This window comes from Dermacentor andersoni, chromosome 5 (assembly GCF_023375885.2).
Source record: "Dermacentor andersoni chromosome 5, qqDerAnde1_hic_scaffold, whole genome shotgun sequence".
NCBI lineage: Eukaryota > Metazoa > Arthropoda > Arachnida > Ixodida > Ixodidae > Dermacentor > Dermacentor andersoni.
The window spans coordinates 91,175,298-91,191,177 of NC_092818.1; the positions used below are offsets into that span (position 1 = coordinate 91,175,298).

At 46.6% G+C, this 15,880-nt stretch overlaps 1 protein-coding gene across 1 annotated transcript in view; it reads left to right on the forward strand.

Moving 5' to 3' along the window:
- LOC126530858 (uncharacterized) overlaps nt 1-15,880 on the forward strand; it is a 102,139-nt gene that overhangs the window by 76,140 nt on the left and 10,119 nt on the right. The window contains exons 2-6 of the mRNA XM_050178161.3: nt 5,246-5,277; nt 6,608-6,804; nt 7,944-8,074; nt 12,016-12,278; nt 12,724-12,790. Coding sequence (XP_050034118.2) covers nt 5,246-5,277; nt 6,608-6,804; nt 7,944-8,074; nt 12,016-12,278; nt 12,724-12,790 — 690 coding nt within the window. The remainder of the gene's footprint in view (nt 1-5,245; nt 5,278-6,607; nt 6,805-7,943; nt 8,075-12,015; nt 12,279-12,723; nt 12,791-15,880) is intronic.

Here is a 15,880-nt window from a genome sequence, read left to right on the forward strand (position 1 = left end):
ACCGCTGGTAGCTGCGAGGACGCTGTAGCTCCTACCCAGCAGGGGTTGTCGTGCGTGCTGCGTCAGGCCAACATGAGCGCCGGAAAGCGCTTCCCTCTCTCTTCTGGCTCGTCGGCTCCGGGCTGTGAGCACGCATCTGTGCCCTGCCGCCGTCACTTGAATTCGAAAAGACAGTTTCAGGCGCATCTTTTTCTTGATTCGCGAGGACTTCGTTTAAAGCACATGCAGGGAAAATAAAGAACATGCAGGGAAAATGAAGAAATTTATCAATAGTAGCTTATGGTGATGTTGCTTGAAATGCTAGTTAGAGATGCAGGCAATATTTCGAGATCAGCCAGGGAACGTGCGGGGGCTTTTTAAGATAGCATATGTTCGCAGCACGTGTATAGGTTTGGTTCGAACTTGTATGTAAACGTCCGTAAGTGACGACGAAGTTTTTTTTTGTTTCTTAGATGAGCTTTAGCAAGCGCAGTTAATACTACTTCTAGTGCCTCAGAATATACAGTCCTGTCCAGGGGGTCACAATCTTAGTGGCGGGAATTAGTAAAGCCACGGCCCGCACACGGCTTGTACCGGCTCGCTGCGCTACTGCCCGGTCGCGCTCGGCTGCTTCGTGCATACTGGGAGTGAAGTGTGCGTGCGAGCCGTGGTTGTCGAAGAATATTCAAGCTGCCCCCTGCTTGGCACACCTGAACTACTGTTTAATATTTATACATATCATGAGAAGCTCTAACGCACCGAGGACAACATAGGGGAAATTACTTCTACTTACTTATTGAATTGAAAAAATGATGACTTAATGGAAATAAAAGTGGATGAAAAACCAACTTGCCGCAGGTGGGGAACGATCCCACGTCTTCGCATTACGGTTAGCGCATCGCACGCGTAATGCGAAGACGTGGGATCGTTCCCCACCTGCGGCAAATTGTGCTTTCATCCACTTTCATTCCCATTAATTTACAATTTCTTTAATTCAGTTAGTAAGTACAAATTATTTCCCCTATGTTGTCCTTGGTGCCTTTGTTGGCCCATACGCAAAGCTAAATCTTACTGCCACCGTCAATGCTTCGTCTTGCGACGAAACTACCAGACTTCTTGACGTGGAACGCATTTAAGTTCGGTTAGCATCAAGGGGCTTTCAGCGTAGGTGGTCCAGAGGAAAAAGTACACAGTACTTCTACAGAAGAAACAAGTAATTACTTTTAGTAATTAGTAAGTAATTAAATAGTAATGTGCGGCGTGCACAGATGACGCTGTTGTCTTGCAACGCATGATGCAATAGGCAGAGCCCCTAAGAAGTCACTGACGGACTACAGCAAAAGACTCTCCACAGACCGATAAATGTGTTTGTTGATGATGATAATAGTAATGACGATGATTATGATGACGATGACGCAATAGGCGCTTAATTTAGCCTCTCGCTTGACGTTCTAAGGGGCGTAGGTAGGCAGTGCGTTTGTCGATTCGTACGGGAGTAGTGACGTTTGAGAATGTTTATTCTGCCATGGTAGTTACAACTCGTCAAAGTTAAACCTGTCCGTTTGAGAAAGTTTATTCTACCATGGTGGTTACGTCTCGTCAAAGTTAAACCTGTTCTCGTTAGAAATTGAAGGCGTACAAGTGCCCAATTTATTGCGGAAATTTGGAGGTTGCTTTGCTATGTGGCACCTCACCTTCGACCCCTAGGTTTCAGAAGAGAAGCGCGGAGGCTCGGGCAGCAGAACAGAGAGACGGCAGTCTATGCCCACCACCTTTGGCCGCGGCGGGCCCACTACGAGTAATGTGTGAGAACGATTGCAAGATTGTACTTTGTAGGGTCCCCGCTGGCTGTATCATATGTTAAGCATGTAAGCTATGTAATACGTGAATAAATGTCACTTGTGTATTTCTTAACGTCATTTCTGCATAACCAAGTGCCCATGCGCCTTCAGCAACATGTACAGTACTTTTCACGTATACCACTGTGGCTTCGTCCGCAGTACAGCCTACACAATATATTTTTTGCTTGTGTCCTGAGATATTCGCGTAACAGTCATGAAAGGTGAATAACAAAAGCTATCAGTAGATGTTTATGTTAAAGTTGCCTAGAGTGCTCATTAGATATGCCGAAGAAATTTGAAAGCCACCCATAGGAAGCGCGGAGGCTTCTAAATATAGCGCATGCTTGCAGCACCTGTATAGATTTAATTACACTGACGTTCGAGGTTTCGATCGAAGCACTTTCTTGAGCGGAGCGTTATTCCGCACGATTACACTACATATGCCTCAGAATGCGGTCACTCCTAGCGGAGTAGTTTGCTCTGGTGGAACGAGATCGCGATTTCGACGGTTGATCGCACGGTCCCTGAAGCGCAATCGCACGAATGCGAAACCATTACCGCTTCTGTACCGCTGCTATGCGATCAGCTATCAGAAATGCAACGGGTTGATCGCTAAGGCAGTATTCTCCATTCATGCTTCAAAATGTGGAACGGTACGGGGAAGATGTGTGCAGCAGCTTTCCGCAAACATAGTGACTGGCTTATTAAGCCGTGGAATGAATCTGTGCGCGCAAGTTTGTGAACCGCTCCTACACAAGTTCTGCCTGTGTTGCCGGCCGTTCGCGATGCACGGCTTTCCTCGTGCATTTAAAAAAAAATTAACGCATGTGTCAACATTGTATCGCTGACCTCTAAAGAAACGACTTCAACCTCGCAAGGTCGCTTCGGTTGAATACCGCTCGTTACACAGTGACGAGATACATGCTTCCTGGCATAGCAAGTATCTCGCGCGTTATCTACATATATCTACCGCAACTCACACTCAAACTTACGCCCGATCTATCACCCACACATCAAAAATAGGTGAGTGGGTGCACTCCTGAATCAGTGCGCAGAAGTATGGGGGAAGAAGTGCACGAAGAGTGCACGAAGATCGAAGTTGGACGTTTTGTGACAGTCCACAGAGTAAGCACGTGAATAGTGGCGCTACGTCTTTACTGCCAACTATTACAAAGTACGGAACACCTACGTTCCAAGCCTTGCGCGCGGCAAGAGCAAACTTACCGCAACTGAACACTTCCGCGAGCGATTAGGCAGAAAATAAACAATCAGATAGTGACCGCACCGAAATGCGTTACTGATTGAGAAACATATGACAAGCAGCTGCTTGAAAGTGATTGACAAATAAAGGAAGATGAACAAAGACACTCAGCTTAATTTAATTCAGAAGCGTCAAGTTTGGACAGCTTGGAATATATTTCTAACCCCGCTTCGAATACGAGCACTATATACGTTGCTAGCACCGATTGGACAATACGTTATATGATCTCAGAAAGCGCTTACATTGTCCTTTGAAAGTGTGGCCTAAGCTTCGTATCGTCCACCCAGTCGCCGTATGCTATATCCGCCGAAACAAACGTTTGCGAAGCTGCAGTGGGAGCATCCTGCACATGCATTGCAAACTTGGATGCAATGGCGATGAATGATGCAACTAATGAACGTGCCACCACGTGATCAAACATGGTGGCGCCCACGGGATCGCCATGGAAGTGGTCTATACAGTATTTCCCAGGAGCTCACGGTTTTAGCGGTGAGAAGTTGCTGCTAAAACTTCTGCGGCGCCCTCTCGCCTGTGACGTCATGGCCTGGACGCAGCTTGCTCAGACTCATTCGGCTGCCACGCGCGCACGCCTGAAGTTTACGCGCTCAAGACGGGCTTCTTAAAGGATATTCACTCTGCCCGCTGCTGTCGCACTAGAACTGCAATTTGGTTTTAAGGCGTTTAGCATTCTTTAGGAACTAAGCGCGATTTTTTTCACTGTGTAACTATTTTTGTGGGCCACAGTGCCACCCTTCTGTTGTTCCAATGGGAAGCGGGGCATTGTCGCATTCTTCCTTTGTGACAGCTAGCATTATTATATGCTGTCGTTGGCATGCCGGGCCTCGGGTTGGCGACGAAAACGTTGACGTCTGAGACTTTTCGTCTGAAACCAGAGGTGGTTGCAGACGCAGCACGGCGGTTCCGAACTTGCCCTTGAGGAATTAATGTTCAGAGAACCGTTTCGCCCACGCGGTCTGGCAAGACACGGTGGTTAGGGGAGTGGCACTCCTAACACTTAGTGCAACATAGTGCCACAGATAACCACCTCTCAATTGCACACAAAACACATCCTTGCATAGCAACCGGGTTTCGTTCTTGATATTTTTTGTTTAACTTCAAGCGTTGGGAGCTCCTTGAAGCTGCCTCTGAGAGTTTCCGTGCAAGGCGAAAGGCGTTACACTAAACCTCATCCGAGCTCTTTTGTGTCTGTTTACACTTATTCTTCTTATAATCTTACCGTGCCAGGAAACACAGCGTGCAGCTTTAGAAGTAAAAGTTCGTGTGCTTGTTTCACTATCCAGCAATTTTCTTGTTCCAGTTTCTTGCAACGCCGCACACGAACAAAGACGACGCCTTCCATTTATAATGCGCGTGTCTTTTACCGATATCTATATAAAGTGTAAGTTCACTCATGTTCTGAAAAAAAGAACTTTTCGCTCCTCTTTCTTCATGAAACGCGAGCACTGCTTCAGTGCTATCGGAGCGGAAAGTTTCCGCGTTCCAGGAAGCTCCTCACGAGCAATGGTGGTGCTAAGAAAGAAGCAAAACCATGACGGTACAGCAGGACAATACATCTTTGCGCTTTTGCTTATAATTCCTTCTTGATATTAAAGAAAGCAACTATAAGGTTGGGGAGCTCCTTGCGGGCCAAGCAAACTTCACAGTTGCGAAATAACTGGAAGTTCACTCAAGCGCCATGAAACGTGATTGTGAATGCGTGAAAGGGATTTCGCTGCTTTCGGGTCGACAAGATTTCGTGCTAGAGAGTCGCCTTAAGAGATCTCTGTGGGTTTAGGAAAGCGGCGGAAGACATTCAGTTAGGGAAACGCTTCACCCTGCACAAGAGCTATCTTAATCTGCGTCTTGCTGCATAAAAGATTTACGCCGGCCCCCCTTTAACCACCGAAAAGAAAGAAAATCAAACGAACTCTTGTTTTAAAGCACGAGGACTTAGAATCGTATTTCATTTAGGACCGATTTTGATGACATTAACTCTAAGTTCAACCTAATATGAAACTGGAGGATAAATTAGTAAATACGCCCTATGCACGTTCATTTTGAAACCAGCAGAAAAGTATTATTCGCGTATAGCTTTCTCGTTTTTCATCTCCAATCTACTACCTGCATTGTTTAAAGTAGACATCTTTTTTCTTACTGTTTGCAGACTACACAAGAAGCTTGAAGGACATGGATATGGTGAGTACTACAAGCACCACTTCGTACAGAGTGCTGTATGAGCCACAACCGCGATTCTGGGTTAGCAATCACTGAAAATTTTCTGATTATATTTGTCGCAAAATTCGGTCACTTGACAGTATCCAATATCCAAAAGCTGCATCTAGACAACGTTAGACGCCGTGAACTTTTACCTCGCACTGCTGGGGTCGCTCAGATCAGTCGCGGTTTTCGCGTGTGAACATTATTGGAAAACGTGGGTGATAAAACAGCGTGCGAGTTCACGGAAGTACCATCCGTTAGGCAGGGGCCAACCACCCGTACTATATACAGAAGTACACTTATCGTTAGCGGCACTGAAGAGAGGTGTAATGCTACAATACATGCATATATATTCCCACACGTGCTTGGGAAATCGCGCTGTGTAGTGTGCATGTCCTTCTCGTCTTTAAATCAGTTGGCAGTTGCATTTTGTGTGTATAAAGGTATGTGGTTCCTGCGGTCCCTTCTTTCACGACTGAAAATAACTTCCCGGCGCGAAAGCGCTTCCTGGCGAGTACCATGGTAAATTCAAAATTCCTTACTCCCTTGAGGTAATGTGCTAGAGAATTGTGCCTGAACAGCAGCTGATTTTGAGGAATGGTTATCAAGCACTTAGCAAACACATGCATGCGCGTTATAATTTCTTCGTGCTCTAAATGATTGTTTATATGACTGTGTTGAGAAAGCTTTGGTGGTGTAGACACATAATGCACCTTCATTGTTTCGTGAATGGTATCTTGGTGTTACTGTGCGACAAGTCCGCAGTTTTCCGAGCACGACAGATATACTCAGGAACGGGGTGACAGGATGTGGCTAACAGTCGTCAGACGAGGGATGTCTCAGTAGGTGATATTTCGGCCAGGATATTTCCCTTAGTCATGGCGACAGTTCTCGCCCCGATTTAGTACTGTTTTTCATTGCGGGTAGTTCCATAACATACGCGCTTGTTACTTCTTACTGTGTTCTTGCTTTTTTTATGCCATGCTAACATAAATGTGCTGTTTTAGCAGCAAATCTTTCCTGGGAGTCCCGTGAAAACACGGAGAAGGCGGGAGATGGAAATTCAAGACGTTGAGCAAAACGAGAACAAGTTGAAAGCAGGAGCCAACGTTCCTACAAGTGGACTTGTCTTCTTCAAGGCGACCTTGAAGGCCCTGAAGAAGATGAGTCCACCTGTCGAAACGCTGGCTCCTGTTTTCACCTTGTTCTCGTTTTACTCGTCGTCTTGGGAGTCCCGCGTTTTCCGCGTCATTCAAATGTGTCTCTGCGGGACCCTTTTGCTGTACTTGCGTCTTCTTGCTCTCTGCAGGAGGACGCTGCCGTGCCGAAAGACGAGTGGCGAGGCTATTCGATGCTCTTCGCTCGGAGGACGTCCTCCCTTTTGAACGAAGCGAGGCACATGCTCGGGAGAGCCAAGGACATCCAGGAGCGCCGGTGGCTTCAGGCGTTCGTGCACAGGCTGGCGCAGCTGGCCATGGACCTTGAGCGAAACACGTTCGAGCCAAGGTGAAGCAGTTGATCATAAAGTGGATCTCCTAGAGGAAGTACGATGCTGCCAAAGCAGTCCATAGTAACTATAGAGCGAAGAAACCCTGCGTTTCTGTTTTTACAGGACGTATTCTTAAAAAAAAATATTGTTCATAAATTTGCTAATATGGAAAAAACAATAGCCTGCCAATTTCCTGCTTGATATATAGACGTGTACTTGCAATAAATAAATTTATTGGCTTGTATGAGTGGTTTTTGCTTCGAACACAGAGCTATTCGCATTGCTGTGGTGTCGTAGAAATACTTATTCCACATACATAGCACGTGGCGTTTGTGTGTAGACATTGGTGCTCCATGCAATCATATGGAGGTCGAAAAGTTGCGGCTAATAGTTTTTTGCCTACTGATCAAACAAACACAACGTCAATACGCAAAGAGGCAAGCAGCGCAGTGATATACCGAAAAAGGCCGTAAACAATTGTTAGACAAGTCACAGCATCTTGGCAAACAATGAAAGGCCGCTTCCTAAATAAAAAATAAGAGGAGTTAAGAGGAACTGGAAGATATATTTATCGACGGCACCTTAAACGCAAGGACTAACGTGAACAAATAATAACAAACACATGACGAGCGCTGTCTGGTAAGTACTTTAATGAAGCAAGCGTTAGTTGCATGTGCGCAAAATATATACGAAAGAATAAGGTTGCAGTTATACATGGTGCCATTCCCTCTGCGCATAAATTCAATTTCGCAGAGAACTTTTGCAGAACTCAGCAAAGCAGGCTACGACGTATCTCCTAGCACAACCCTGATTATCCATTATTTTTCTAATTTATCTTTCCCCTTTCTGTTTCCTGAAGTGTTAAGGTAGCCACACGAACATACCCTCTCGTTACCTATTTTTTATCTCATCGTCTCTGTCTCTAAGATGCTGTAGCGTGCACTGTCCTCTTTGCCAGCCGCATGTCTGGGGACATTTCTGATGGCGGCGAAAAATAAGTCAGCGGCCTCTCAGCTTAACGTTGACTGCTTGCTTTTTCTCATCTACTATGCGTAATTGCTCGTGAATTTCGTAACATTGGCAAGCTTTTACTCTCGCCTGTTACTTCTCAATAAATTGTCACCACATTCTTTGCACTTGGCGGTCTGCATTTCAGGACGCCCGCAATGTTTTCTTCGGCACTCGAGTCCGTGCAACCTCAGCAAGAACAAACGGTCCCCACGACGGGTCAGATCAGCCCGCCTCCATCCCCAATATTTGCACATGGAACGAGGACGACGACTCCAGGTAAGTAATGATGGTGCTTATTTATAATAAGCTTGTGCTGTCGCATAGCGGTGCATAGTTCCTCTTTCTTTCTTTCTTTCTTCCTTGCTTTCTTTCTTTCTTTCTTTCTAAACAACGCGCAGGTCTCGGGCCCAAAGGACAGACTGCTACTTTGCAATCCTGTGCTACCTGATCGGCTGACCTAGTTCACTCACCTTATTTGCCAATGAAGAGCTTTAGAAGCTCTATATAAAAAAAAAATCTGTTTCAAACGATTCCTAGCCTGCGCATCTGGTTTGGCCTTTGCAGCGCAGAGTATTGTAATATCAAGGTGCACGCGTTTTAGGACTAAGCCTATTAGGGGATGGAGGGGCATCCGACAGACTTGCATGTTCTGGCACTTTCAGTAATAACATGACTTGCCGAAGAGCGCACCCTTCTGTACCATGGCAGTTACTGTTGCGACCTCCTTATGCTTTCTTTCTTGTGGCGGTTAGTGGTGATGTTGGTAAAATCCAGATAATGGAGATAAGTTTGTGGGCGCTGAAGAAAGGCAGAGGGGCTACATCGAAAGGAGGAAGGCGTGAGGACGGGTAGTTACGTGCACCAATTGCTTGGTGGAAGTGATGACGTCATAAGAACACGGCTGCCGAGTGAAGACATCACTCGCGCGTGAAGTGGCATGATGCACCGGCGCTCGGTCGGCCATAGTGAAGGAATAGATGCGAGAGCTTCGCTTACACAAACTACCACACAGTGTGTGGAATCTGAAGGATTTCTTTCAACGTAGTCTCGAAAATGCAGTAGCCACAAACTTGAAAAAAATATAGCTTGGTGACATGTTCAAAATCTTTCTTTTTCCACTGATGTCGCATAGGTTAATGCAGCGACATGGTTAAAAGACTTCCACGCCGACAGTTACATTAGCAAGCAATAACCCCTCGTGGAAATCCGGCTAATCGGCCGTTGCGAAAAAGTGTCCCGTTTTAAACATTTTGTCCAACATTTCCATGAGGCGCTAGGTTTTCGATACATGCGTAACCTATTTGTGCAAACGTTCAAAGAATACATAAATTGGCTGAGCAAGAGTTAGTGAAGGAAAGTTGTGTGCGAATACCCACTGCATTTGTGCCTAAGCCTGCTAAAGCGTCGGGTCGCTGTCCTTCAGGAACCCTTGGGACGTTGCTTCGATTCCGCCCAGGATCGGATAAGTTTAACGGGTATTATTTGTCATTGTACAGCGGCGCATTCCCAGTGGCAAATAACTAGTTACCCATGTTGGCATCAAATGCGTCGATGGAAAAGCGGCAGACATTTACTTACATACATCCAGTAATCCAAGTTGGCATCAACGTCTCACGTCAACAGTTATCCATGTCGGTGTGAAAGAGGGTCGTTGAAGAGCGGCACGTATGTACACATGCTAAGTGACCCAAGTTCGCGCTATGGTTGGCTTCGAGCACACACACTGTTTCCTCAGCACAGCTGCCTCATGTTCCATTCATCCCGACGCTGACTACCCAGTCATCCAGATTGGTGGAAAAGTGGTTAGATACATACATAGATGGAGGCATAGATGATAGATACATAGATAGTCCCCAAGAAGTGCGTGAAGTGCTAAAAGAGAGGGAAAAGTTTAATGATACGAAATGGAGAGAGGTCGGCCTGAGGTATGTTACTCTAGGCCGACCTCTCTGCACGTCCCTAACGCAATAAACGAATGCGCGAAACCACAAGTATCGTGAGCTTGTGATGCCTGTAAGAAAGTTTGGTTTCTGAAGGATACATGCGATTATTAAGTATATATTTTTTTGCAATATGCCGGCGCAGTAAGTTATACAAGTGCGCAGAAGTGGCTGCTGCAAAGCCAGCGTGCTTCTCGAAAGGCTCACGTGACCTCTGCGCTGACGGCACTTCAGGTGGCTTTCCTGTCGGGTTGTTTACCGCCGCTACGCTCGACGTGCGCAGGGGCGTAGCCACGGCGTAATTTAAACGGAGGTGGCGCCGTTGCTACACGCATGATCAAGTAAATAGCTTCACTAGTTGAATTATGCGCTAGCTGCTTTTCGAAAGCACCGCCGAACTTCAATTTCTAAACTACTTCAATTTCCCATTGAGCTGTTTACCGAATTAGTTACACTTTCGGTGGGCAACGCTTACACTTTACTAAAAATCTTTGTTTTTTAGCAAACGTGTTCAATAAAAGGTACGCCTAAAATGTAGGAAGAGCCATAAGATTGTAAAATTTATGCTTGACTTTACACTTCATGCTCAAGATACGCATCTGTTACCGCTTTTAAGACGATGCACGGACGCAAAACAATAGAACTTTTATGTAGTACAAAAAAAAAAGTTGAGCTCAAGCGATATAGAAAGAAACTGCGCAAGTTTCGTCGCCTTCGGTGCACACAAAGCTGCGAATAAGTTCGCTGTAAGAACAAACCATGTTTTTCGCATTAGCGTTTCTGAAGCACACTTCATACAGCAGAAAACAACTGCATCAGCACTTTTTAAGGGGGGGGGGGGTGGGGGGGTGGCTGTCGGGACTTGGGGTCCCTGTCAGGGATGAGGACATCGGGAAGAAGGCGCAAGGAAATAGGAGTTGTTTGTTTACAACTTTCAGCAAGAGGCAGATTCTAGTGCGAGCTTTCTGACATTCACTCGAGATTTTTTTTTTATACTGATCGTCTTCCCCATGTCCCTATAGACAAGGTACACATGACATTAGTCCCAGCCAGTCAGAGGAGTCGAACTTCGCTCTGGACCTCACCCACGTTGTCACACCTATTCTCCAGCCTATCAGGCCATCGAAAAGCAAGATTGCATAGCATTTCCACAGACGTCATCAGCTATTGTCAACTTGTAGCAATTAGTGGAGTCATGCTTTGGGAATCATTGCCACTTCCACAAATGGTATCAGCTGTATATGAGCCTATTATTCTTGCTCGTCAATAATCACCGTTGGCACCTTGATCCACCTTGACCCACTATGGCCCAGCTTGACTCGCCATCGTCCAGGCGGTTGCGTAAGGACGGGGGGTTGGCTCACGCGAGGAATGTTCCTGTCGTTTTGAGACTTAACAGGCGTGTTGTGGTGCTAGCAATAAGCTGAAACATACATGATTCGCACGCCGATCATTAACACTTAGTGGTACTCTTTCTTCCAGTTTATACCGGCAATGCCATAAACGAATCCTACTCATTCACAGCGCATCTTTACTTGCATTGTTCTGTCTGCAGTAGCGAGTGATGCATGTCGGCTCATTCCACCGTTAACTTTTGGCCTTGGGCACTCGTGCAGATCGTACTGTATTCCGCATTTCTTTCACGGTCAAGAGTGTACAGAATACTATTGCAGACATTGGAGTATTTAGGGAAAGATATCGGCTGACGTTTACCTTAATGCTTGCATTTAACACAAGGAAGGAATCGTACAATTGAAAATTTAAATGAGAACATTACGCGCAAAATTTGACAGTCAACAAAAAATATTTCTTGCACATTTACAGAAAGAAATATGAGAATCAATTTGTTCATGTTCTTAGCTCAATAACCAACTCCTTAAGTCTTGCATCCTCTGCGGTGGCTTAGGGGCTGTGGTGTTGCGCAGCTAAACATGAGGTCGCGGGATCAAATCCTGGCTGAGGCGGCCTCATTTCGACGGGATGAAATGCAAAAAAGCCCGTGTCTCGTGCATTATGGGCTTGGTAAAGATCACATGGTGTTCCAAATTAATCCGAAGTCAACCACTATGGCGTGCCCCATAATCAAATCGTTGTTTTGGCACGTAGAACGCCAGAATTATTTAAATAATTATTGGAAAGTTAATATTTATCATTACTGTTCATAAGAACAGTCAACTATAGGTCTCAAACAAGTCGCCGTCACAACAGAAAACAGTTAATAGCAATGCGATTGATTACGTTCGTTTTTTTTTTTCATGCCCCTGTTTTACCCTGCAGGTTCTACGCTAATTGAGGAGCATGGCATGGCCAAGTCCGAAGCCGTCACGATCCCCAACTTTGTTCCCGATGACGATGATATCCTGACCTGGCAGCTCCGCGGCCAGCGGCATCGGCAGAGGTCTTCAGCGACAACAGCACGATCAAGGCCCGTAGCTGTTCGTGCCACGACGGAGACATACAGCCTAGATTCTGGCCGACACGTCTCCCTGCGGCCGACGACGCCATTAGCTGATCGAGATGCACCCATCGTTTTGAGCAAGGTGATGCATTATATTGGCTGATTCGTATTTTCACAATGCGTTTTGTGACACCTGGCCCTGTATAGCTCAGAACGGATGTTTCTAGGATTTCAAAGGTTTTATTGCAGTCACCTCATGATGTATCAGCTTTCATGACTATACTGCAGATAACATTGAAATAGACACTGTAACCACTGTGTCCACTGTAGATACCGTCGATACTCGAAAAACAATCACCTGTTGACAGATATGTAAAAACGCAGGAGCGACAGTCTTTTGTGGGCTGATTTTGATGAGTAGTTATGTCAAATGTAGCTATCTTCATTAAATAAAATTTTTGTTCTTTGGTGTGGGGCGTGGAGCGGGGGCGGGGAGGAGAGTTGTTTTTCTTACTATTTCCTGTGCCACACAACATTATAAGTATTGGAAGTAGAATTGTTCAGGTTTCATACTTCAACAAATGCAGGTAAAGGATCAGGCAGGCTTCGACTCGTCACCAGTGAAAGTCCACAAGACCTTCGATCAGACGAACGGTATGACATCTTTGTTTTCTCCCTTTATTTATATTGTGGTCTTGTGCTAAGAATGGCCGCCTCTTAGAATAATCCAGCTCAAGAAGAAGAGAGAAAACAAGGATAGGAAAGACAGGGAGGTCAACCAGAACATCATCCGGTTTGCTACCCTACACTGGGGTGGGGGAAAGGGGAATAGAAAGACGAAGAAAGGGAGAGAATAAGCAATGAGTACGTGTAGGAGGGACACCATACACAACGACACTATAAACGGTCTCTTAAACCGGTGCACTTCAAGTACTGCACTAGTGCACGAATCGCTTTTCGAGCCAGTGATGGGTGTGGCCACGGTCCGAGTATCTTTGACTCGGTGAACGGTCTCGAGTCCAGTCGGTGTAAAGTTGCCCGCAGAGAGAGGCGTTGGACATGGTAGCGAGGGCAGGTACACAATAGGTGCTCGATGGTTTCCTCGCACCCACAGGCGTCGCACATCGGGCTCTCGGCCATTCTCATACGGTAGGAGTATGCGTTCGTGAACGCTACTCCGAGCCACAACCGGCACAGCAAAGTTGTTTCGCCGCGGGAAAGGCTAGGTGGTAGTTGTAGCCATAGCGTGGGGTCCAGTTTGCGTAATCTGCAATTGTAGGCACTTGAAATCCAGAGATCTTGTGACTTTTTGCCCGCAAGTAGGCGAAGTGCCCTGGCAGCGTCCGACCTCGCCAAAGGTGTTGGACGCGTCTTGGTATCTTCGTGGGCACACCGGGCAGCCTTGTCTGCTAGGTTGTTGCCGATGATGCTACAGTGAGCAGAAATCCATTGAAATATAATGTGGTGTCCTCTTTCCAGAGCTTGGTGGTGCACTTCCCTGATGTCAGATAACATGTGCTCGTAAGTTCTGTGATGTAACGCAGATATTATACTGCGAAGAGCTGCCTTAGAATCACAAAATACGACCCACTTCTCTGTTGGCTGTTCGGTGATGTATGTCATAGTGGCATGGAGAGCTGCAAGTTCTGCCGACGTAGATGTAGTCATGTGTGACAATTTGAATCTAACTGTAACCTGTTTAGCTGGAACGATGAATGCGGCAGTTGAGCTGGTAGGTAAGGTCGAACCATCGGTATATATATATGAATGTGGTCATGATACATCTGGTGCAGTAGTAGGAGCGTAAGTTGTTTCAGAGCCGGCGCTGGATGATTGAACTTTTTTGTAATTCCAGGAATAGCAAAATTCACTTGAGGCTGTTGCAGGCACCACAGGGGAGATGAAGGCTTCGCCGCCGGTGTAAAAGATGTCGGTATGCACTCTTGATGAGCGCTAATCAGTCGCGAAAAGGTCGCTTGAGGTATCTCGGCTGCTAGGGAGGCCAAATGATGGTCGGGGATCCTTGACAGATGGCGAATGTGCGCTCTGAGAGAGTCGACAGCTACATGTGTCTAAATTATATGTTCCCCCCCCAAGATGGCAATTGTTGCTGCTGTTGAGATGCACCGAGGCAGCCCTAAACACGTGCGTAGGGCTTGACCTTGTATGCTCTCCAATGCGCGAAAGTTCGTCTTGCGCGCATTTGACAATACTGGTAGACTGTAAAGTAGGAGTCCGAGAAACAATAACCTATACAGCTGCATTATATAATGGATTGGTGTACCCCAGTCTTTCCGCAGAGAAATTTGAAGACCTGAGCAATGGCGACTAACTTCTTCAGATAGACACAGTGAGGGCTCCACGAGAGGTTACGGTCAATGATGACGCCCAGAGAGCGATGCGTCTTAACATAGGATACAGCTTGACCATTGATTGAAACAGGATACAATGATATTTGTTTGCGCGTAAAATCAAGTAGTGCGCACTTTTAAGTAGACACACTGAGGCCTTGTTCTCAAATATAAGACGCCGTCATGGTTGCCGCCCGCTGAAGCCTGGCTCTTAGCTGAGGGCGAGTCACCGCAGAGGCCCAGATGCAAATATCGTAGGCGTATATTGAGACATGAACAGTCCGTGGTAGGTTCTCCGCTAGTCCTACCAGGACAAGGTTGAACAAAATAGGGCTCAACTCTCCACCCTGCCGCACACCACTGCAGGTGTAATGGTCTTAAGTTGGGCCGTCTTCAGTCTGTAAGAAAAAGCGCCTCTCTGTCAAATAGTCCCGAATCCATTGATATATCCGGCCGCCAACTCCAACTGCCTCAAGTGAGTTCAGTATGGCCTCATGGGAGACGTTGTCGTATGCTCCTTTTATATGTAGAAAAAGTGCTCCAGATAGGCGCTTGAGGCTTTTTTGATTTTGGACCCAGGTTACGATGTCAATGACGTTGTCCATGGACGAGCGACCTCGACGAAAGCCTGTCATGGCGTCCGGATTGATGTTGAATCCTTCTAGGTACCATTCCAAGCGAACAAGAATCATTCTTTCCATCACTTTGCCGATGCAGCTCGAAAGCGCAATCGGACGATATGATGAGATTTCAAGCGGAGACTTTCCAGGTTTCAGAATGGGGATCAAGCGGCTCGATTTCCATTGTTTAGGAACCGCGCCGTTCTGCCAAGTCTCATAGTAGTAGTTGAGCAGCTCATCACGTGCGTCACATCCAAGGTGGCATAGGGCAGCATACGTGATGCCATCAGGTCCTGGTGAGGAAGAACGCCTGCAGGTCGCCAACGCAGCATCGAGCTCTTCGAGTGAAAATAGCACGTTCATTTCTGGTGCACGTGCCTCAGGGATGTCATTTAATGCTGCGTCAGTATTGATGGCCACGGACACAGCAACCCGTGCACAGAACTCTTCAGCCACTTGTAGTTCCGAGCGGAGTTGGTAGAGGGCCAGAGCAGCGAAGGGCTTCCTTTGATGCGGAGATGAGCGAAGACTTCTAACCGTCCTCCATATGTGCGAGAGCGATTTTCGGGGATCAAGCGACTGACAGAAAGTTTTCCATCACTTATCTTCCAATTTATCCATGCGAAGCTGGACTTTCTTTTGTATGCGTCGTGAAGCCCACAGATCCAAGACGGACTTCGTGCGCCGATACCTCCTCTCCGCCTGTCGGCGTGCCTCACGCAGCCTCTCCAGTTCCATGTCCAAGTCTGTTCGCCTTGCTGACCATGTAAGCG